The sequence below is a fragment of the Opisthocomus hoazin genome, chromosome 14 (assembly GCF_030867145.1).
Source record: "Opisthocomus hoazin isolate bOpiHoa1 chromosome 14, bOpiHoa1.hap1, whole genome shotgun sequence".
NCBI lineage: Eukaryota > Metazoa > Chordata > Aves > Opisthocomiformes > Opisthocomidae > Opisthocomus > Opisthocomus hoazin.
The window spans coordinates 12124765-12147451 of NC_134427.1; the positions used below are offsets into that span (position 1 = coordinate 12124765).

General features: G+C 47.8%; 1 protein-coding gene across 2 annotated transcripts in view; it reads right to left on the bottom strand.

Moving 5' to 3' along the window:
* Positions 1–22687, bottom strand: part of LOC104329532 (gamma-aminobutyric acid type A receptor subunit alpha3) — an 80207-nt gene that overhangs the window by 38267 nt on the left and 19253 nt on the right. For both annotated transcript variants that reach the window (XM_075435248.1, XM_075435247.1), the window contains exon 4: positions 2175–2242. In XM_075435248.1, coding sequence (XP_075291363.1) covers positions 2175–2242 — 68 coding nt within the window. The remainder of the gene's footprint in view (positions 1–2174; positions 2243–22687) is intronic.

Consider the following 22687-nt stretch of genomic DNA (forward strand, 5'->3'; position numbering starts at 1 on the left):
AATCATGTTTAGATTCTTCTCCTCTTTTCTATACTTCCATGAAAGCATCATTCTCAAGTCACCCCTTCCAAGGAGCACGCTTAGCTTTATGTTGTGCTCTCCTCTGCCTTATAGAAGCGACCAAAACCATCAAGACTGAGTCTGTCTCCAGAGCCCATAAACCAAAGCATACAATTCCTTTAAATTTTTTTTTTCCTGGGGACTGAGGCAAAGCTGCAAGAGCTCGCTACTGAAGATTCAGGCATATGTCAAGTCCTATCAAGCTCTGATTTCCAAAAGAAACTCAAAGAGAGACTAGAAGTTCCTCGAAACATCTCAGAGAAAAGGTCTACACGTCCTCCTCCACGCTTCGTAACCAGCTGCTCTCCTCCACTCCCCACAGCAGCTTTACCTGCCTCTCCTCCATCACCATAATTACAGTCTCTGTCTTCATCAAGATACGCAGGAGCGGCTTTCCATCGCAATGAGTAATGGCTGTGGGAGGGACGGAAGCGGGATCACCAGGCAAGATGTGAGTGGGGAAGCAGGGACTTCCCCACTCCCAAGATGAAAGGAACTACCACAGGAGAGCAGGCTCTCCCCACGCTTCCTGAGGAGATGGGGTTTCTCTCTCTCACGTTTCCGAATGCACTGAGCACCAGAATGGCACGCTAAAACACATTCGCTATGCATTTGTAAAATACATGGAACTAAAGCACGCAAAGGGGAAATAATTTATTATTCTTTAACTGTCTTCCTAATTTTAAATTCATTTTGTCAAATCACGTTGCAAAGAATACCTTCCTCTCCTTAATACCTCGTATTTCTTCTTCACAGTTCATTATACACGCTCCCTTAATCAAATACGCTCCACCTTAGAAGTAATTATCAGATACTCCCCAAGGGCTAAGATTGCTGAATATATCATGGGTCTCTGCTGCGGTAGGAAAGCAAGCGAGATAGAGAGAGAACTCAGATGAGATTAATACCCTTGGCTACGCTGACATCAAGTTAACTTCTAACCCTGGAGGGAGTGGTCTTTCAAAAGCAACATGAGGTTGTGTGATGGGGCTACCGCCTAAATGAAACACAGAGATTTTATTCTTCCCCAAGTCCTCCACCTGCTAACACACGACTGTCAGTGGAGCAGCTGAAGAGATGTTCATGGGCTTGTGAGCACAGAAAATGAAATCGTCCCAGCTCTGGAGGGGCCGTGAGAGCTGCAGGACATTGCTCCTGCCTGACCCAGCTGGCAGTGGGCTCCCTCTGAGGGCAGGAGTGCCGACTGCTGGCATGGGCTATGCCAGCAGCAGGTCACCTCTGGAATTGGATGCGCGGGGGGGTCTCGGTCCTGAGTGCGTGACTGTCCTCATGTGGCACCCTTGAAATGCTGAGCAACCATCAACAGCCGACTCTCCTCCGTGTGCCTGGGTGCCTGTGGAATATGAGCTGCAAGAAATGCTGTTGAGAAAGCTCACTATTAATTATGCTCCACAGTCCTGTTTTAATTAGAAGACAAAATGTTGTGGGAATACAAGCCTAAATTCAGACCTCAGGCCTTTTCATTAATAATTTTCCTTGAACATGTCAAAATATTGCAATCAGTTCACTCTTCTTCTTTTTTCTCTTTTGCCTCTCTTCTGGTTCAAGTGCTAAGGGCAGTTTGATGGTGAAGTGTTCTCTTCCGGGCCAGATTCTGGCATTATCCCCTCTTCCCAGCACTCTCCTTCCTTGATGCACAGTCAGGTCAAGGAAAGCTGGCTACAGTGAAGGTGTTTGTCAAGTCATGTAATCATTGAAGTATGCTGTGTACAGGTCTTGGTCCCATGGGCAGGTCTCCTCACTTCATTAGGTTGCACTTGCAGGAAAGAAAAAGATGCTAAAGCCTGCAGCATGCTTGGGCAGTGCAAAGGCATTGACCCTCCAAGGCTGCATCATCAGTTGGTATCTAAAAGCCCAAACGCACTTGAGAAACAATCCCTGTCTACCACCTGCAGCGAGCTCCTCACGGCCTGCGAGAAGATGATGAGGCGCACTCATGCCTGGGCAGGCAGCTGGGATGCTTACTGGTATTCTTCTCATTTAGGAAAATCCTGCTTTTGCCCAGGTTGTCTGGGAATGAGGGTGGGACACGTGCGCCTCAGCTGCATGAGAATCCATCCATCCCCGTGAGGCAACCAGCCAGTAGCACCTACCATATCTGTGTCCGAGACAGGGCCGAAACTCGTCACGTAAATGTCTGTCTTGACTTCAGTTACACTGTCTGGGACAAAAAAAAGGGAAAAAAGTGATTAGAGAAATGAATTTCCTTGTATAGGGAAGGGTTTGGGTTTTGTTACGTGGTGGTTTTTCCTGCCAGGCACCTCCCTGGCGAGCCCTCACCAAGCTGGCATCGTGCTCTCTGCTGTGCCCTGAACAATGGCTGATTTTATCACTTGTAATTGGGCAGATTCATCTCTGATGTAGCTCTGCTGCTTTACTCACACAGAGGATGAATGTATCCTGCACAGCCAGACAATGCGTGTTTACAAAATGTAGGCAGCTATGCGATACATAACATGGTACAGATCCACACATTTTCAACACAGAGGTAAGCCCTGATGCTTTGAAACTGCTTTTAATCTGAAATCCCATTGTGTTTCCCAGCCTGATAAACAGCCTAGCAATGTTCCACCAGTTTTAGGAAACCCTGGGTTTGTTACAGCTTCAGGCTTATCTGTGTGTAAAAAGAATCAATATTCTGATTGCCTTTTACTGCCATCGTGTTTGCTGTTCTCTTAAGTGCCTTGTTCCTGGCAAGCGGCTGGTCTTGCAAAGCTTGCCTGCATCACACGCTGCCCTTCATCCTGGGCTGAGCCACCCTTATGGATGCTGAACAGCAGCCTCCCTGTCCCAGCAAAACCGTAGAGCCCCAGTTCCTGCCCCAAGTGCTAAAGCCCAGGGACATTCTTAATCCCATGCCTTCAGGTAAAGATAAGCAGAAGTGCTTTGCAGAACACAGGCACCAGCAGGTATTATTCAAGCCAAACAGCACACACAGCTCTCATTCTTGACTTCATTATGAGTTTGGTGTGTTTCCTAACTGAAATCTCTGCTGCTGTCCCATTTTTCTGGGAAATCAAGGCACAGTGTCTTGCCAGATTCATGGGCTTATGCTCGGCCCACTGGCTTGTACTGAAAAAATGACAGATGAAGTGCCTTGAGTTTAGCACTACGCTACCATAAATCCTCACCTCTTTAGGGATAGATCATGCCAGTATGCTCCTTTTGTATAGCATTAGCTGGCTCAAAGCTGCTTTCCCAATGAAAGAACCAATTTAGACGCACAAAGAAGAGTTCATGTTTTATGTGTAGTACCCCATTTTGGACACTGCAGTAGCTTTGCAAGTATCCTGGATGGCCCATTGCTCAACTCAGTTATGGAAATCCTTCTGTCCCCTGACAGTTATTCTGCAGTACTATGAAGCTTAGTTTTGTGCTTCAAAGTTTTGTATCAAAAAATAAAATAAAGCATTCTGGCAGGGTTTTCTCCTTCATGGCTAAAATATACGTGTACATGTCTTTCATTATTATGGCTGGAAATCTTCTGACGCAGCTGTGGCTGATATTATTGTGCTACATAAGTAACCCTTGATCTTCTCTTGATGTGATAAAAAGAAGGTTAAAGAGAAATATGTATGCGATACACTTCCTGAAACACCCAGAAGCCAACAAGACATCATCCTGAACAAAATGAGTTATTTCTGTAAATCTTGAACACTCAGAGCATTCTCTTTGTCTCCCTCCAAACAAGTCCCCAAACAAGATACACAGCAGAGAAGAACATTTAGTGAAGTGAGGCTCTTTCCACTAACACATGCAGCGAGAGAAAGCTAATTATGTTTTAGAGAAAACACAAACTCTCTCCCCTCCTCTCCTCCCTTCTTGGCATTCAGTTTACCCAAGATAATAATTTACAGCTGTGATTATCAGATCAGGATCCATGGCTGCCCTAGGCCAGTGAAGCCAGTCCTTGTGAGGTGCAGAAAGAGTTGTCGCCTGCACCTGAAGGGGTGATCCTTGGGATCCAAGCACAAGGGATTCAGGAAGTGATGAGGAGGTAAAAAGGCAGAATTAGTTTTGGACACTTTTTGGTACGACTCTGTTATTTTTACATGAGCCTTTACGTCCTTGTCATGCTGTAACGTGGCTGTCACAGAGCTCCAGAGACCCCTCCCTGCCCCTTCAACCTACTGGCAAATTCAATCAAAGATAACAGCATTAATAAATACCATTAATTTGTTAATATTTATACTTTATTAATATTAAGAATAACAGCCCAGGTCTGAAAAGGATCCCCCACTGCCAGACTGCAGACGTACTGCCTGGGCCGGGCCATGCGAATCCACCAAACTCGGTGGGACCCCTTTGCGCCTGCAAGGCTGCGCCTCGTGCAGGGATGAGCTGGGGGGGGGCTGGCTCCGTCGCTGGCTTATTGATGTCCCCCAGCACTTCGAAAAATGGGCTCCCTGCACCTTTTATGGCAAAAGCCAGACTGAACTTTCCCTGTTAATATGTGCTCCTATGGGGAGGATTTGGTTGGGGTCTGGAGGGATTTCTGAAATTAAACCATTGCTATGCAAGCAGGGATTTCATCAGAGCTGGGAAATCCAGAAATAAGTAAAACACCAGTGGAACAGAGCCAGCTCTAGCCTCAGAGATTTGCTTCCTGCGTGATCCTACAGCCTGAGAGCATCTGCGCTGCTTGCAGCCCTGCCCAAGCTCATCAACGCTGTGATGGTGAGACCTTCTCCTCCAAAGAAACCAGGAGCTACTCAGTCAGCCTCCCCTCTCCTTACCCTCACACATAACCACCCTGACCCTGAATAAGAAGAAACTGCATCTACTTTTGCAGCAAGAGAAAGCTGAGACAGGAGTACCTCCTGCTTCTGCTCAGAGACGTGTCAAGGAAATCCTTCTCTCCTCATTCTGCAGACATGCTCACACTGCAGCTTGGCTGTCTTGCCTAGTTTTCACCAAAGATTTAATAATTAAGGACTATACTGTAGAGGGTTAGGCACTTTCTCTAGACCTGTTGCAGAACATTAAATGGCTTTTTTCCTTCCCTAGCATCATCCTTCCCTGTGACTCAAAGTTTTTTTACACGCATAAGTGATTCGAGCCTTCAAGCCTGCTGGGGTGGCAGGTGGATGTTGCCAGTCCTGTTTTATAGTTGGAGAAGCAAAAAAGGAGAGACTTGGTTCAGGTAGGAAGCTGAAGTGGAGCAAGTACTAGAGCCCAGCTCCAGCTGCTCCAGGGAACAGCACGAGCTGTTGCACCGCTGCCCAGCACAGGGCTTGGCAATTCTCTGTACAATCAACTGTGCTGCACAAGTACCCTCCAGCCCCGTTACTGAGCCTCACGATGCCCCAAGCTGCTGCCACCTGGGGATCCAGAAAGCAAAAAAGACCCCAAAGCAGTCACAAATCTAGAAGAGCAAGAGATTTTCAGGTTCAACGTTTGAACATGGGCAGAATTTAGAGAACCAAGTGGCACGCTATGTTTCCAAGCCATTTGTTTGAGGCTGATGCCCTTGACTGGGGGCTTTCCCCATTTAGAGGCTCAGCTTATTCCCAAGCTTCAACAGGACTGTGTTTCTAAAACCATCTGGAACCAGTGTGTGAGCAGGAACAAGGTGGCGCAGATCGATCAGAGCTGCCCCTTCTCCCACAGGGTACAAAGCCCCATCATGCCTGCCAGGCAACTCTGCCTTGCTCCTGCCTGCAGAAATCCCCCACAGCTGGGGAGATCTGCAATGCAAATGTAAAACAAAAGCTGTAACATCTCTTCCCACAGTGTTACCATGGCACTCCCTACACCTGCCTGCTCTTTAAAAGCTACCCCTCTCTTTTGCCAAGAATTTGCTACACCAGATCTAGTTGCTTCTGCAGGCGATAAACATCCCTATTAGCTCTGTGTGTAGGGCTGGATCCTGCCACCCCCAACCCCACGCCAGCAGGGCTGGTGGCTTCCCTTGGGCGTGCAGAAGACGTAAAGCGGCAGCGGTTGCTGCTGAGGTGCTTCAGGGTTTTCATTTCACACCCCCGTCCCCCCCCCCCCCCCGTCCCCCCCTCTGAGTCCCTATGTCCCATCTTCCTGACCCTGGCTCAAGGCAGATGTGCCCCCCCTTCCTGCAATCTCCCTTTTAAGTGCTCATCACTCCCTGGGCCTGTGAGGAGATAGCTATTATTTACAAAATGACGGAATGCTATTTTTACTTGCTTCTTGGAAGCACTAGAAGCAGTAGCAGAGCTGGAATACAAATTACGCTGCCTCGCTGCCTTTCCCCTCGCCGGCTGCAGATTGTAGGGCTGCCTCTACAAGTGATTATGGGAGGCGTGGGGCACGAGGGGCTGAGGAGGCTCTTATTAAACGTCCCGCTGCACTCATCAAGTGCTGTTTATTTAAGAATCTCAGCCGTAATATAATCCACTCGGCCAGTTGTGTTTCGGCTCTTGAGGTTTGCGGATGTGCTGAACATAGTCACGTTTCCCAGGCGGGGGTTCCCAGAGGCTATGCCGCAAGCTAGCAGAAATGATGTGCCTGCATCTGAGCGCTGGAGGCTCCCAAACAATACGCACTATTAAAACAGGGGCAAAGCCACTGCGGCTTCATGCAGGGGATTCCTGGCTGCTATGCTGACGTCAGAGAGGCTGCACAGCTTTATCTCGGAGGGGATGGGGACCTCCTCGAGACTGTGCTCTGCGTGGCAGTGCTCCAGCTCTGCCCCAGGGCTGTGCTGGGACCCAAGGAGCTCGGAGGTGACAAGCTTGTCTGTACTGGTGTTTCTGTGCATGATGGCACAGCTGAGACTAGAGAGAAGAACAGTGCTGTTCAGATTCTTCTGCACCCAGGGGTACAAACCCTCAACCTGCTCCAGGCCAGCTTCTGGAGGTAGGTGTTTCTGAATTGGCTCCCTATGAACTGCTCTGGACTCCAGCCAGACCAGTATCCCATCTCCAACCATGGTCACAACCTAAAAAGTAGAGTAACAAGCTGATAATGTCCATTAACACCTTCCTAGACTGCAACCACATTTAGCCTCAGCTCAGGAGTTTCTCAGCTTGATGAGGTCTCCTTATTCAGTGATCCTCTTCCAAGGACCTGTCCAGAGTCCCCTCAAATACACAAAATCCTTTGGGAACGACTCCCACCAGCCTGTGGTGAGGACAGTGTCACCATGCAGAGAGAGGAGATGCTGACTAGCTCTTTCCCACCTCACATAACCCAAAGCGAGCACACTGGACAGGGTGATGCTTTACAGCTAACCCAGCATCCCCAGGAAGGGAGACCCAAGAAGTTGGTTTGTACTACCAACTTCCACCTTATGCCTTCTCCCAAATCCTTGCCCTGCTAATTAATGAGCAGCGGAAGGTAATTTTTGCAGCTGCACACAGAAGCTTTTTGGGTGTTTCATTCTTCATTTTCTCAGCCTCTCACTAGAGGGGTTTAATTTTCCTTCCAGTTTTAGCCTCTGGAGCAAAAGAAGTTTCCACGACCTTTGCTCCAAGCCCCATGAGCCCACCATAACCCAGGGCAGCGCTTGCCTTCGGAGTGCAGTCCCCAGCCAGAAACTCCACCCTCGGGTCCCTCCTTTTGCTCTGACAGCTTCAGTCCCATCGCACCACGGTGCAGCCTTTGCCAGCTCCTACCTTGTTTTTTCAGATGGTCTTTTAACCTGTGTTGCTGCCTTGTTTTGGGAAGCAGGAGCTGAGTTGTTTCTCCTTTCAGTAAGAAAAGAGGCATTGAAGAAGCAAAGGCACATCTCTGGATGGCGTAGCATGGGGTACCCTCTCTGTGACTTTGCCCTTGGGACTGCCATGCCAGTACTGGGAGAGGACAGGGAGGCACAAGCAGGGGTGTAAGTGGCCAAGGGGAGAGGGTAACCTTGCCTCTCCCTACAACCTGCCTTGCAAGAGCTGCAGAAATGGAGACATGACATCTTCTACGTCACCAACCACGCACAAGAAACCCCTGATGTAGCCTTCACTGCTGCTCTCCTGCTGCGGGGCCAGCAAGACTCTCAGACATACGTTAAAGATGCTTTTCTTGCATTTTTTTCTAGGGAGCTCAGGAATATCAGCACAGCAGGAAATATTTCAGTTAACATCACTGCAGTACTGTTAATGCCTCCTAGGCTTGTTCGGCCCAGCCAGGGGATACAGCTGACTCCAAGGACATACTCTGATGGAGCTCCTGCCAACCAAAGGTCACAAAGCAGCATGAGCTATTGCTAATGTCAGGACCAAAACCACCCCAACTGCACCTGGCATGCTTTCACACCAAGTATCCTGGGAACAGAGGCTGTGCATGGGTCAGGAGGTGAAGGCTGAGGAGCAGATATTGCAAAAAACCCGAGAAGGTACTGGCATTTCCTCCAGCATCTGCAAAAGGGAGAGAAGAGCTGGAGCGCAGAGAGATCTGGGCAGCTCTCAGCACTGTCCCTTCTTTCTCCCCAGTGGGTTTTGACTTGGGGATCTTAGACAACGTGTAGAGAGGTCACAGTCAACCTCTTCAGACTCTCAGTCCCAAAGTCAAAATAAGTATTTTCAGATGTTGCTTGGCTGTTTTAGTGCCTCAGCATCATTACTTGTTCAGAAGAAAAAGCCAGTCTCATATCTCAGATATTCACCCAGGTTTGACAAGTTCAGCCTGGGTATCTTTGCCAAAAGTGGACAGCAGCTTGCACATGTTCTTCTCAGAAGAATAACCCAGAACATACATTGGGTGTCTTGGTCCTGTCAGCAGCCTTCCTTGAATAGGAATAAATTGTAACCACCTTCATATATAGACTTATATAGAATCGAAACAATTGAAATCAGCTAGAAGCAAAGGCTTTTGGTAGCATACCACACAGCCCACAGAAGTCAATGCCGAACAGCAGTGATCATGGCCAAGAGTGTAACCAGGAGGGCTGGCAGCTGGCCCAATCCTTCACAGGCCAGACAGAGATAACGGCAGCATCAGGTTTAATTCCCCAAACTACCTGAAACACAAACACGTCTCCAGGAAAACTCACTTGGGCAGAAGCATCAAGACAAGAGAGGCCCCGTTGGCCCTATTTTGTCTGTGGGGGGAGGGTAATCCCAAAGGTAGGCCAGCCCACCCAGACCTGACACTGATGGCATCTGTCTCTCTCCAGTGAACATAGAGATAAGGATGACCAGGGTTCCCATGGATGAAGACTGACCTTAGCCTCATGCTCCTGCCTGGGACAACATGGTTAAAGATGATGGGACGCTCATCCACTGCAAAGTGGGGTCAGCTAAGGACTGAGCACTGGGAAATCTGTACTCCGCAGAATAAACCACACAGCAAGGAAAGAAACAATATAAAATTCTGAAACAAATGTCTTATCTCAGCAAAAGCAGGGTGAGTAAAAGCCTGCAGGGGATTGCCAAAGAGACCTTTGGATCAGATCTGTATCTAGCTCTGCCTATGTGTCATGAGCTATTTGTCTAATGCAGTTTTGCTCAGCTATTTGCTTGCTCACAGAAGTGGTCACCCTGTCTCACTCAAAGCTGAAATAACTCAGTCTTTGTAAACAGATCTGACCCCCTCAGTTACACTCCCAGTGACTTCTGCAGAGTTATGATCAAGAAGGCTTCACATTTGTACAGGAAACAAGGCTATCTGCTGCTCTCTGTGAAAGCATCAAGCCTGTCCCTCCCATCCTGTGGTGCGCCAAGGCATCTTTTCACAGGGGTTGTCTTATCACCCACCACTGCTGCTCAGATCCTCTGGGACTGCCAGCGTTTACTGTACAGCCAGTTCCCAAGGAGCTGCTCTGCGAGCCACAGTGATTAATCACTACCTTCTCTCTGGTGTGACGGCACATCAGTGGCTACAATTGCATGTCCTCCAGCCAGACTAGAGAGAAGTCATCAAATCTGTGGATACAGATACACGTGTGGTATCACTGCTAGCTGTGCTCTCACTCCTTTCTCCCCCCAAGTTGTATATTTCAGCATAGGAGGAGCAAGAGGTTCAGAAGAATTTCAGGGGCTTTCTCAAGCGACAGCTGACAATGAAACTACTCACACATGATGAGAGAGATCAGCATGGTCTACAATTACATGTGCTTAATTTTTCAGCCTAGATGAAGTGAGATAATGCCTGTAAAATCCCTCAGAGACAGCCTACTGCCCTGGCTCTCTCGCTTAGCAGGGCCAGTGGAGAGCTGATGCAATGAAGAGATTAATTCCCTGTCTCACACGGCATGCTGCATACGCAGCGCTCTAACACGGCTGCATCCAGTGTCCTCTGCAGGAACAAGATGCAGGACCATGAAGTGACAGAGTTACCACTTGACCATGGCTTGTCTGGGATTTATGGCACACTCTAATGCCTAGATGGATGTCTTACTCCCAGGTGACCCCTGGGGCACAAGCCACCCCGGGGCACAAACTCCTCAGGTTACGTAGTAGGGAAGATTAGCTCAGTTCTTGGAAGAGAAATCCCTAAGCAGTCTCCAAATGCACTATACAAGGGCTCATGGCTCTGACCCAAGTCTGAGCTCTCTCCATGCCTACGTAACACACTGGCTACAGAGTTCGGATCAAGGCATAACTGCTGCTGAAAGCAGAGGAGTCAGGCACACCTTGTTTCTCCTTGCTTCCGAGTAAGCAGGGACCCAATGTCCCAGCACAGTGCTGAGAGGCACACAGGGCATCTGCTTGCCCCTTTTGGGTGAGAAACTGCACACCATCCCTAGCACTTCCACATGAATAACAGCACAGGGTAGCCCAGTTTTCTGATTTTCTGAATGCCCTGCACAGAGCATGCTACACTGCCCCTTTGTCTCAAGATGCGATGAATAAGGGAGCTCTAAGCATACCTGATGTGGTGGGTAAGTCCACGTCTTGCTGTAGAAGGTGCTATCGAGATTTCACACTCTCCCATGCTGGAGAAAGGCATTTTCTCACATTTACCAAGAGCAAGAAATGCAGGTTACAGCTCTATCCAGAAGAACAGCCTAGGAGAGATGCTGCTCTACCAGTAGTGGAGCTAACAAATGCTGCTTTCCCGTAGATCAGTGTTTCCTGCCCGTTTTTCTGATGCCTAACACCAGTTGATCCCATCCAGTAACCTCTCTCTACTTTGGGTCTTTTTCCACTCAGGTGCATAATTCCACAAATCTTGGAGGGACTTAAATCTCTAAGATATCAACCTTTCTGTCAGATTTTGTTCAGATCAGCCAACGGGCTCAAAAGCTTTTAGAAGACAAAAGACAGAAAGAAAGATGTGGTAAGCCTTCCTCCATTAGGAGCCCAAGCAAAAAACTACTGCAAGACCTAACAGAACTATGCATTTGGCTCACAAAATTTAATTCATCTTTCTCTCCTTGCCCTGTGCAGGCATACACACGCAAGTATTCTTATTACTGCATTAAGTGACATAAAATACACATCCAGAAGTTAAAATGAGGATGCGGTGCAAGTGAGTGATAAACATGAAGTCCAGGAGGAATAGAAGAGCGAGTCAGATAGCAGAGAGAGTCAGAAGCAGCAACTGCTAGAGGATGTGCAGTCATGGAGGCTTTACACACGCCCCTCATTCTCACACATACAGACTACAAACAGAGACTACAAATTAGTCGAGCTATTTTTGCCACAGACAGAAAAGACAGAACGAACAAAGCTACTGTAGTTACTATTTTAAGGACTTAGGACACCCTCAGACGCTGTGAAGACAGGGGAGGAATATGTATGTATGAGCATGCTTTTAGAGGTTCTACAGCGCTTTGAGACCCTGTGGTAATGGAAGAGAGATGCTACATAAACAAGTTCGTTATATATTATAAATACAATGAGAAAATGTGTGAGCGTAAATTAGCATGCATAATTTAACATACTCAGTATTAGAGTCTGCCCTTGATGGCTAAGCCAGAGGTGCTCAGGGAAGGGAATCCCTGCCAGTCCCAGCGGACAGGGGAAGAGCATTCGGACAACACCGTGCTGCCGGTACCAGCTGTGGCCCTAAAGAAACCAAAACCAGGAGAATTTTGCTGACCACAGGGTGGTCCCGCAGGGTGTCTGCACAGCTGTACGCACCAGAGGGAGCAATGAGATGAGGGTAAAAGTGCCAGACTGGTACTTCAGCATCAGGCAAACCTCTCCACGTTACTTGCAAAATGCCTGTGTTTTGTTTTGGGCCTACCTTCCTGACCTCATCTTCAGTTAATTTCCCTCTTTAGGGGCTAGTGACAATGTTCTTCTTGACCACATCAAAGCATCTTGGCAAACAGTACCCCCAAGGAAGGACTGCACAGGTCCCGTGGCCCCGGTACTGTGGCTGAAGTTGCACATACACAGGAGAGAGAAGGCACCAGAACAAAGCAGCCACTGGGCTGCTGCCTTTGCTCTGTCCCTTTATATGTACATAGCTCAGCTGGGAGAGTCAGTCATTAGACCAAGGTTATCCAGAACCTGTGCGGACATGGTACACCTCTGAAGCTTCTCTATCAGGGAGCCTGCAGACTGACCTTGCTTACCCTCTTTCCTAAAAACATTGAACGTTTTCTTAACTCATTCTCAGCAAGTCTTTCTTCAACAGAAATCATCACCTCCCAACAAGCCACTCACATGCTTGAAGAGGAGCTGCAAAAACTTCAGATCAGTGCCAGCATTTGTAAAGCAATTACTGAGCTCTGTAATTCATCAGAGCTCAAGGCAGATCCCCAGAAAAAAGATAAGCACAAGAGTGCAATACAAAACTGCCATTGCTAACCTGATAATCATTGATACATAGAAAACAGCTGGAAAGACTGGAAAGCCCAAAAACAAGTAGGGAAATGCAAGAAAAAGCAAATGAGAGACACACTGCATTTCATTAATTTTATGTCATCGCAGAGGCAGAAAGAATCAACCAGATGTCTCAATCAAGTGCGTGAGGTTTGTAGGCTGAGCTCTGAGCTCCAGTCTCACCCTTGGTGCTAATCTGCACCATGGCACTGAGCATGTAATGGAGGTCCACTGTGCCTCAGTTTCCCCATCTGCCTTTTAGAGAATCACAGAATGGTAAGGGTTGGAAGGGACCGCTGTGGATCTAGTCCAACCCCTCTGCCAAAGCAGGGTCACCTAGAGCTTTGAGCCTCAGCGCTGCCTTCTCATGCCTCTGGCTATAACTTGTTCAGGGTTGCTCTGCAGACTGAGGATTGTCAGACCGCACGACAAACTGTGGTGTGCAGAAAAGAAAAAAAAGAAGTGGCTCCTGGGTCTTGCTGTATAGCTGAGAGGAAGAGTCCATTTAGTTCTCAAGCTTGTCCCCTGAGGCCAGCTTCAGGTACTGAGATAAAGATACAAGAAAACCATAGCAGGGAGCAACACAGTAATTTGCACTCTGGTTCTCTTTTCCGTTAGCTCCTGGCTGGCATTTCCTTCAGCAGAAGAACTTAATCAGCTCCCGTGATGGTGTGCCTCCGGTGAGGCTTTCGGCATCCTTCACCACTGCCCCAAGGGCAAGGCAGACAAGTGCTTTCCCTTCCTTATGCACCCCAAGGTAGGACTGTGTGACTGCTGAGCTGCCTGCAGAGCCATGGTCTCCACCGAGCTGCCTCTCCCCCATCACGCACGGGTCACTGGGCTGCATAGCCACTGCTCATTGAGTTAGCAGCAATGCCAATACATGGTACAAATAAACTTATTTCATTCACATTGCCTTGCACTGGTCAATTTAGCATTTCCTCTGATGCTGGAGTCCTGTCATAGAGCACAGCAACCTCTCCTCACTGCCTGGGCTCGCCTGTCTCCCTGTCTTCCCTCTGCACACCTTGCTGCCAAGGCACCAAGCAATGCATTAGACAGCATGGACTGCGAGTCCACCTCTGCCACGTGGAAATAACTCCTCCTGTGTCTCCTGTCCCAGACACGCAAGGATCAACAGAGAGTCTCTGAAACACAAGCTAAATCCCCGGACACACACTGTGCCCCTCCATCACATCTCCCCTCTCACCCGGCTTCCCCACACCTCCCAGAGAAGTCACTGGCTGGCAAACAGGGCCAGCAAATCCCAGGAGCAGCGGGGTGATCCACACGTGCCAAGACAGGCTTATTTGTGTCCTTGGGTTGTTTTATCCCCAGGTGAGCAAAACCCTTTCAGAGGAAATTCCATTATGGTCCTAAATCTTCCCCTCCCCAGCACTGTTCAGACACCAGCATTGTCTGTCCTGTGGAGGAAGGCTTTTTGTCATAGTCACTCACAAAAATTTGGCAACAAATGTCAGATTTTCAGTTCTGCCCACTACATGAATTACGATATGCTGCATAATACTCTAATACTCTCATCAGAGACAAGCAGAGGGCAGATGCCTCCAGATGTAATTTTTAATTTCCTTTGCTAGGGAGAATGTTTTCTTGTTTTAGCGATATGCATTCAAAGCGTTCCAGTTGCCATGGCAACTCTCGGCTTCCACTGGAGATGCCATTCTTCATGCCATCCCTTCATCATTAGACATCTCCTAGCAGAAGATTTGAAGAAATGTCTCTCTTAAATATATATTTATTAGAGACGGTGCCTGCAAGTGTGCTTTATTGACACATTTCTTAGGCGACTCACATCCTACAGAGAAGAAAGCTGTCTCCAGAAATATGCTGGCTGCCAATCTGCCTTTTCTCAGCTTCTGTTTTCAACCAGAACTCTCCTCTCTTTTTCTGCCACATACCTATTAGCCAGAACCCGCTCCCTTTTATTTTTTCTCCATTCCTTTCTGTTCCCACATGCCCAGTCTCAGCCCAGCTCCCCGGTAATGCAAGCACAGCAGGGGAGTGCCCAACCAATCCAGCACACGCTGAAAGTGCCTGCACCCATTCACTGCCTGCTGGCATGGGTGCTGCCCAGGGACCCCCTCTTCTGCAGGCAGAGAGCCATCACAGACCTCGTTATACATTTGCATGCAGACAACAACCCAAAGTACTGCCAAATAAAGACCACTACAAGAGCCTCTCAGGCTCGGAGGGCAACATCAGGAGCATCTGCATGATCTCTGTCCCCAGTTGCTCTCCCTGTGCCATCTGGCTGTAGCCCAATGGGTACCACGAGCCCTCCGGGAAGGGGTGAGCACATCAGAGCACTGATCCTGCTCCCCAGCACAGGACCCTGTGCATGGGGCTCCCACATTGACTGGGGGAAGGATTTGTGCCCCAGGTCTTGGTTATCTGGTGCCGCTCGGGCACTCTGTTGCAGCGGTTCACAGCAGTGCGGTATCTCTCCGGGCTCCATGGTTGTGGAGCTGAGGGATGCTGAGATGGACCCACCTCCCTGCCTAACACGCTGCCTTCCCGGCCGCGCCGAGGCATGCTACCTGCTTCCGCTCCCACACAGTCCTCTTCTAACCATTACACCCAAAAAACCTGTGCCTCTGGCTCAGAGACCCCCTGCAGACAAAGTGAGATGTAACATCCCACCCACAGAAGCTTCCAAAGATTTTTTGCAGGATCCCAGGGAGAGCTTCTGCTTCAAGCTGTGCAGGCAGCCCCCAGGCCCACTGCCCTGCAGGGGCAGGGAGGCCCCCTCACCCCACAGGGATGTCCAGGCTCCTCGGATCACCAAAGCCCTGGGTACCACAGTGCCCACGAACCTCACTTGCACCATGCTCAGCATCTGCCACCCGAGCTCCCGACAGCTCATTGGAAAGAGGCAGCACCAGCCCTGGCAAGGGTCCCAGCAAGAAACCATTCTTACTGCTCTCTAATAGAGCTGTAACATTACAGCTTCAAATTGCCTTCCTTCAGGAGACAAATCCAAGCAGGTAAATTGGTAGGAGCTGAGAGGATCCAGAGGCTGATGGAGCTAATCCCAGGCATGTTTAAATGCAAAGGCCCAGGAAGCCTCACGCAAACCCAACATGATCCCTGAACCTCGCTGCTGTGTTTAATTCTCAGGTGCAGCCTGCTCAGAGGGGTATGAAAAGCAGAGGAAAACGAGAGCGCTGTGAGCAAAAGCCACACACCGGCTTCAAGGTGAGGACATTGGCCCTCAGTAAAACCAGGCACCAGCCAAACAGCTGCAAAACATCAGCTTCCGTTCACCCCATGGTAGAAACCACATGGATAAACACTGCTGTTGTCCCTCTGAGCAATTTAGAAACATTTTCTTAGCCCAGCCTCCAGCAGGGACACACGGGCTTAGGGGACACTTCTTGCTGACTCTAGACTTCACATTAATTGTATTGTCCCACCAGCCATTAATCAAACATCTTCCACTGGCATTTTTATGGAAAATCAATTTAATAAAGTAGGTGGGAGTCCACATGCTTCCATAACATCAGATAAATATTCATGGGGCTTGTGCTGCTTTAGCTAAGTGAGTTTTTTTAAATTTAACTGGTGCAATTTCCTTGTTCCTTAATACATAGCTTGGCTTGCCCTTGTTCAGGAATAGAGATGAGGTGGGACTAAGCCCTGCACTGGCTTGCTCTCAGGAACACCAAGGAACAATTCTTTACTATCAAGCCAACACCTTTTGGCAAGGATATTGTCATCTGTAATTGGAAATTCTGATCTGCTGGGGTCAGCATCACCTGGTGCAAATCCCCAGAGCCATGGCTGAATTCAGAAGGGCCATTTGGAGTTGAGAACTCATTTCCAACCATTAAGAGTGTGGACACCATTTCTACCTCCACGGGTGTGCCATTTGATTTCCACTTTTCCCTCCCTGGTTAAGCAGCTATTGTGCTCCAACAGCAAAAGCTAATGAAAGCTATTGGAAAACACATTCCCCTGATGCTTACTGAAGGGGGTTAAAAGGCTTTCAGCTACCAAAATACACAATGCACCAGTGAATCAAAAACCACCCACACAAATCTTTAAAATTTGTGGGGTGCATGAGTCCTACAAGAAGGGGCGAGCACCAAGCTCATCCTGACTGACACAACCTCCGTCTGCAGCCCTGGCTGTGAGCATCTGCCCTGGGGAGAGCAGGTTAACCCCTCACTCCCCGAGGAGGCTGCAGAGCAGCCGTGACCGAGGCTCCTTACTGCAGTCCTTCTCAGAGGCAGTTATTAGAGTCCAACTGGAAGAAAGGAAAAATCCGACACGTTGATCAAATTTAGTAGAAAGGCAAGATTCAGACAGTCCTTACCAGTGAGAGATTTTACAGTGTCTAACAGCTTCCTTGTTAGCTGGAGCAGTGAGGAGCTGCAGCTTCCAAAAAGCAGCAATGCAGGGCAATTCAACTGCTGCCAGGACTCTTGTCGTGTTATCCTAGTGATACCCTTCTCTTGAAAGGCAGTGCTTTAGAAATCAAGCACATCATCATTTTGCCTGTGCTATTAATGCAAACTGACTTGTTTTCATCGTTACAGCCTCGACCTAATTCCCCGCGCACACGCTCCCTACAGCAGCTCAGATCTCTGGACAGGCTTTGCTTTCCCTGTGCTTTAATGACATGAAGGTTGTGACCAGCCCTGCAGACAGGCACAGATAGCCCAAGCCCAGGCACGGAGTGCAAACAGCTCTTCCTGCCCCATGCGCCTCCGCACACGAGCTGTTGAGGGTCGCGTTTCCCATGCCCTGGCTCCAGGGTGGAGGTGGTATGAAGACGAATGGAGTCCATGAAATGCCACCACATTCAGTTTCCTCTCAGTCCCACCAGCTACTGATGCAACAGGGATGGGCAATGCCCACTTTCTGATGCCGTGAGATAGTCTGGTCACTCAGTCCCTCCCAAAACACAGCATCAACCGTGGGGACAGTTCTCCTGCAAGCCTCTGAGCCTACTGATTTCTCAGATTTCCCCCCTATTTAGACAGCAGTCCTGCTTCTGAGAGATCACCCTTGTTGGAGACAAACTGCCTGTCAGCAAACAGCATTAAATACAGAGTATCATATTCAACAGATAATGGCATGCTTTTAGTTTTTTCTCTCTTGGATGCAGGTCACACAACTACTGTCATCTCCAAATGCTGAAATCCTAGATACGAAAAGGTAAAGCTTAATTGCCTTGAACAGCAGCTCTTGTATTGACTCCAACATAAGACCCATAAATATTAATACAGCTATATTTAGCCCTTTCAATTATACATACAAAATTAAACATCTTTCTGGGAACAAATCAGTCCAGATAGGGTTTGGTGGTGGGTTTTTTTTTTTCTCTTTTCCCTTTTTAATGCATTCTGCATCAAAATAACTAATTCCAATGGATCTAAAGCTCTAAAAAAAACCCCAAAACAACAGTGGATGGAGGCAGAGGCTTAAAGATACTTTCACCTGTTTCAACCAACTTTCTCTGCAGGTATTCAGAGGCACTTGCATACTCCTAACCTCACCCCTGTCCCACCTGTTTCTCCTCTTATTTGTTAGATTCAGTTCCTTTTCTGGCTGGCAGCAAACTGGGACCCACTGAAGGTGTGTGCACAGAGTGGGGCATGCGGGGGAACCAGCCCAGCCTGGGACCTTGTGGCCCCCAACACCACCGCTGGGATGCCTGAGGAGGAAGTCCCGTCCGGCTGGAGAGGAAAGATCTCATCTGCAGCACAGCTATGCCCACACAATGCCTTCTGCAGTTAAATACCTTCTCTTTTGTATAAAAATCGCATCCACTTTCCTGATTTGCCCATTAATCATACGTCGCTTTCCTTGCCAAAGTGGACTTCATGGTATTAACGTTACATGACAAAAACAAGCTATCAGAAAGCTTCTCTCATGATTATGGCTAGATTGATCAGGAAAGAAGAAAGGAGTTTTCATGCTTTTGTTCTTTAACCCTTCCTCATGCAAGCAGACAGGGCCCTTTTCTAGGAAAAGGCTTTTTCAAATTCTCGGGTGAGACTAGGTGCATCTGTCCAAAGGAAACAGCTCTAATCTTGCAAGCACAAAAGTCTGTAATTCAATACCCACATGTGCACGGACCCTTTACAGAAAACACAACTTGTGGAAAGAAGAGTTTGTACCTTTACTTTTTGCAGGACAGTAGCCTTAACTGGCTAAAGTGACATTCACAGCTCTCCAGGAGACATGTCTTCAGGTGACTAAGTACAAATGCAGGACTGCAAAAATCTGATCTGGCCTGTATGGATACAAAGAACTTCCTCGGCAAGAATTCAGATGGGTGCAGTAAGCCTTATGCACAGCCTCTGCTACCTTCCCCTGTGCAAATTGCTGTGTTTTGCAAATTGTGGTTTTGTGGTTTTTTTTACAGTCATCAGATCCTTTCCTTCACAGAGTTTCCTCTATCAGAACTGATCCTTCCAAAAAAGAGGCATCTGAAATGACTTTTGCAAGGTTGAAATAGTGTCTTGAATTTTCAGACACAATTTATTTTGCTCCAGTCATGAATCATTCCATCCACTGATTCAGTATTAACTTTGTCATCAATGCAATTTTCCTGCAGGTTTGGGGGAGGGAGGGGAAATCATATGCTTTTTCCATGCCTATTGTTCCCATCACTTTGGTTTGAATTATGTTATTCCAGAAGGTGAAGTGAACGGGGTGTCCTTTTCTCACAACGCAAATTGCAGATTAAAAACTCTAAGCTATACTCTATGTTTACAGTTGCCAGTACTCCATTTTTGTTTATTTTTTTAAATAAACATTAGCTGTCTGTCCTTCCGAAGGAGATTTTTAAAGTAAGCTACAGGTTAGTACACACAGACAGAGAAATCATTACATAAACCTCCTGGCCCACCAGACTCAGTGAGAGTTGTGCCATTTACTGCAACAGGGTGAGAATTTCACTGACACTTAACTACTTGGTTAAGGGACCCTGAACGGTTTAGCCTCATTGCCTCGCAGCAACTCACTCCCCAAAGCCCCATGCATCTTCCAGAGCCTCATGAATATGCCAATATTTTTATTTAACCAAACAATAACCTTTAAATAAATGAAACAGCATTAACAAGCTAACAGGTCTGAATCAGCAGCAATAACCCCCCCACCGCAAAGGGGCCAGGTAGATGTGATTTGATTGCTTCTTCCAGTGGAACCGGGCTGAAATTCACCACAAACATGATCAATGACTTCACCTCATCAGACATAATCAGTGCCTCAGTAAAGGTACATAAACTGCTGCAAACATTTTATCCTCCAGCTCAATGAATAAAATAGCTGCTGTTTCCTCAGTATTTGACCAGTTGTTTCACCACCAGCTTCCCAGAATAAACCAATGAAAGTTGTTTTTAAACTCTATAATATCTAATATGAAAAAAAAATCTTATTTCACAATCCATATCAAAGACACATTATAAATCCTTTATGTGGGAGTAAGTGAATGGAAATTCTAGTAAATGAGAAGCTGCCATAGTCCAACAGATCAATAAAGACATCCTTGCAAGCAGTTTATAGCCATCTCTAACATCATCTACTAATGTTCTTAAAACCATCTAACACATGTTCAACATGCTTAAACACCAGCTCCTATCTTCCAAAGTCATTATAAACAAATAACGCCATCCCGTCTCCAACATGTACCCACCAGCTTCCCCCCAGCAGGGATCTGCTGCCTAATGCTCACACTGATTCACTGCAGGTGTCTGATCTAGCACTGAAGCTGCAAGGCATTCCTCCAGTACAAATTACCGGGGTAAAACTTCCTCCAAATGGATTCACTTTCCCAGAGAAATTTCTCAGCCTTTGGGAAAAATCTTACTTCTTGCTTACATGTGTGGATCTATGGAGGGGCTAGCAGCTTGGGGCAGACTCCTCACTGGAACCACACACAGCAAATGAAGGCACCATCTAAAAAAAGGCATCCAAAGTAGCATGAGAAACACCTTCCCCTCCACAGCCCAGCAGCCTGGGGGCTTGGCTGTGGCCCCTCTGGAGAGCCCAGGAGGTTGCAGCCTGAGGACAGCCTCCTCCCTGGTGATCAGCTTCGGCCACGCAACTGCCCCGTGGAGAGGGTGGCTGGGCATTGACCCACCGTGGTGGTCCACTCCCTCCCACTGCACTGCAGGGTCACAGGCAGCTGTGAGATGCCCCCAAAAGACCTGGTGCTGACCTGAAGCCCAGGTGCCGTTTCACACCAAAAGCTATGAATCTCTTTTCACAATGGGTTTCTGACCCCTCCGGAGTGTTTGCGATATCCCTGAAGCTTTGATACAGGCTTGTTTCCCTAAGCAAATTCATAACTTATTTAAGAGAAGACTTTCACCCTCAGGCATAGCTGTCAAGCCCATATTCCTCACTTGCCTTCTAATGTGTGCATGCCTTTTCACACAGAGCTCCCCCTCCCTGTACGCCGTGGGTTTAAACAGCAGCACAACTGGGATTTCTGCATGAGAGAGGAGAGCATCAGGGCTGTGCTAATCCATGGCAAAGCTGCCTTTGGAGAGCTGCATCCAAGAGGAAGACAACCTTTTTTTAATTTGTTCATAGATCTTAACTTCAGAAGATTGACAAGACAGAGCAGGGTCCCCATTGCCCAGAAAGGTAAATAGTAGAAAACGCTGTTCAGGCAACGCCTCAGCTTCAAATTAAAACTCACCAAGGAATCTCAGACAAAGACAAAAATCTGAGATAAGACATGGATTTTTTTCCTAAGAAAGGATCAAATTCCTCCCCCTGGAGTAATCAATACAAGGCATGAAGTCAGATCAGAGAGAAGACATGAGAAGTTGGGAGAGGTGGAACATTAAGACAGAAAAACAGATTAAACACAGTCCTGAAACCCTGGAATTCATAACAAACCACAAAGGACCACTGGATTTGTCATGTAATGTTTCTCTTGCACAAACAATGGGCCTAGAGATAATGTTTGTGACAAACCGTAGGTAGCTTCATCGCATGCAGGTGAAAAAACTGCAGAAGAGCTCGAAGCCAGACAAAGTCGGGCCTCCCTGAACACCTGGGGACCAGCTCTGCTGCAATGGCCTGTGGGACACACTGCAGTGGGACTCTGCCACCACTGCTCAGGTGTCCCCACAGTCACAGGCAGTGGCCAATGCTGCTGCCAAGGGACGAAGAGCAGCCCTGCCACCACCCCTCTGTCCACCACTGAGCACCCGAAAGCTGGGCTGCTGCATGCTGCAACTTTACACACACCCAAAGAGATCGTGAGGGTCCCTTCCCCAGGGCTTTGCAACCTATCTGCAGAAGAAAAGGACAGTTTCAACATTTGATCCAGACTTTAGGGAACACAAGTTCTCTAAACTTCAGTCTGCACATTTTAACAATTTCTACCCACTGTTACGGGTTACTCTCACTGCAAACAGCTTTCTTCTTGAATCTTGCCAGCCAGATAAGCCCTCACTGTTCCAGCTTGAGGAGCACTGCACTTTCGAGAAGGCAGTTCTATAATTTAATTATTGTATTTCAGCCCCTCTGCCTTAATGCTCACATAATAAAAGACAAGCCCTTACCTGCAGGAGGTCAGGACAAAATGAGGGATGCGCTGAGGTGTAACACACCAGGCATCTCAGAGGAACATTTCAACCTAAAGGGAGCCTCTCTGAACTTTGAACTTAAGTCCAAAAGTTCTTGTCCATCTGCATCTGAATGAGTGAAATACAGGTGGCAAGACAAGGATACAGATGTTTCTCGCTTGCTCAGAAGCCATTCTGCCAAACTACACTGTCATCAAAAAAGCAGGAAGAAACACTGCATCGCAGAAAGAAGAAACAAGAAAAAGTCCAACCGAGGTCACTTCACTTACAAAAGAATAAAGGGAATACACCAGCAGGATAAATATTAACAGGTGGCTACAAATCAACATCATTAGCAGGGCAGAACTGACA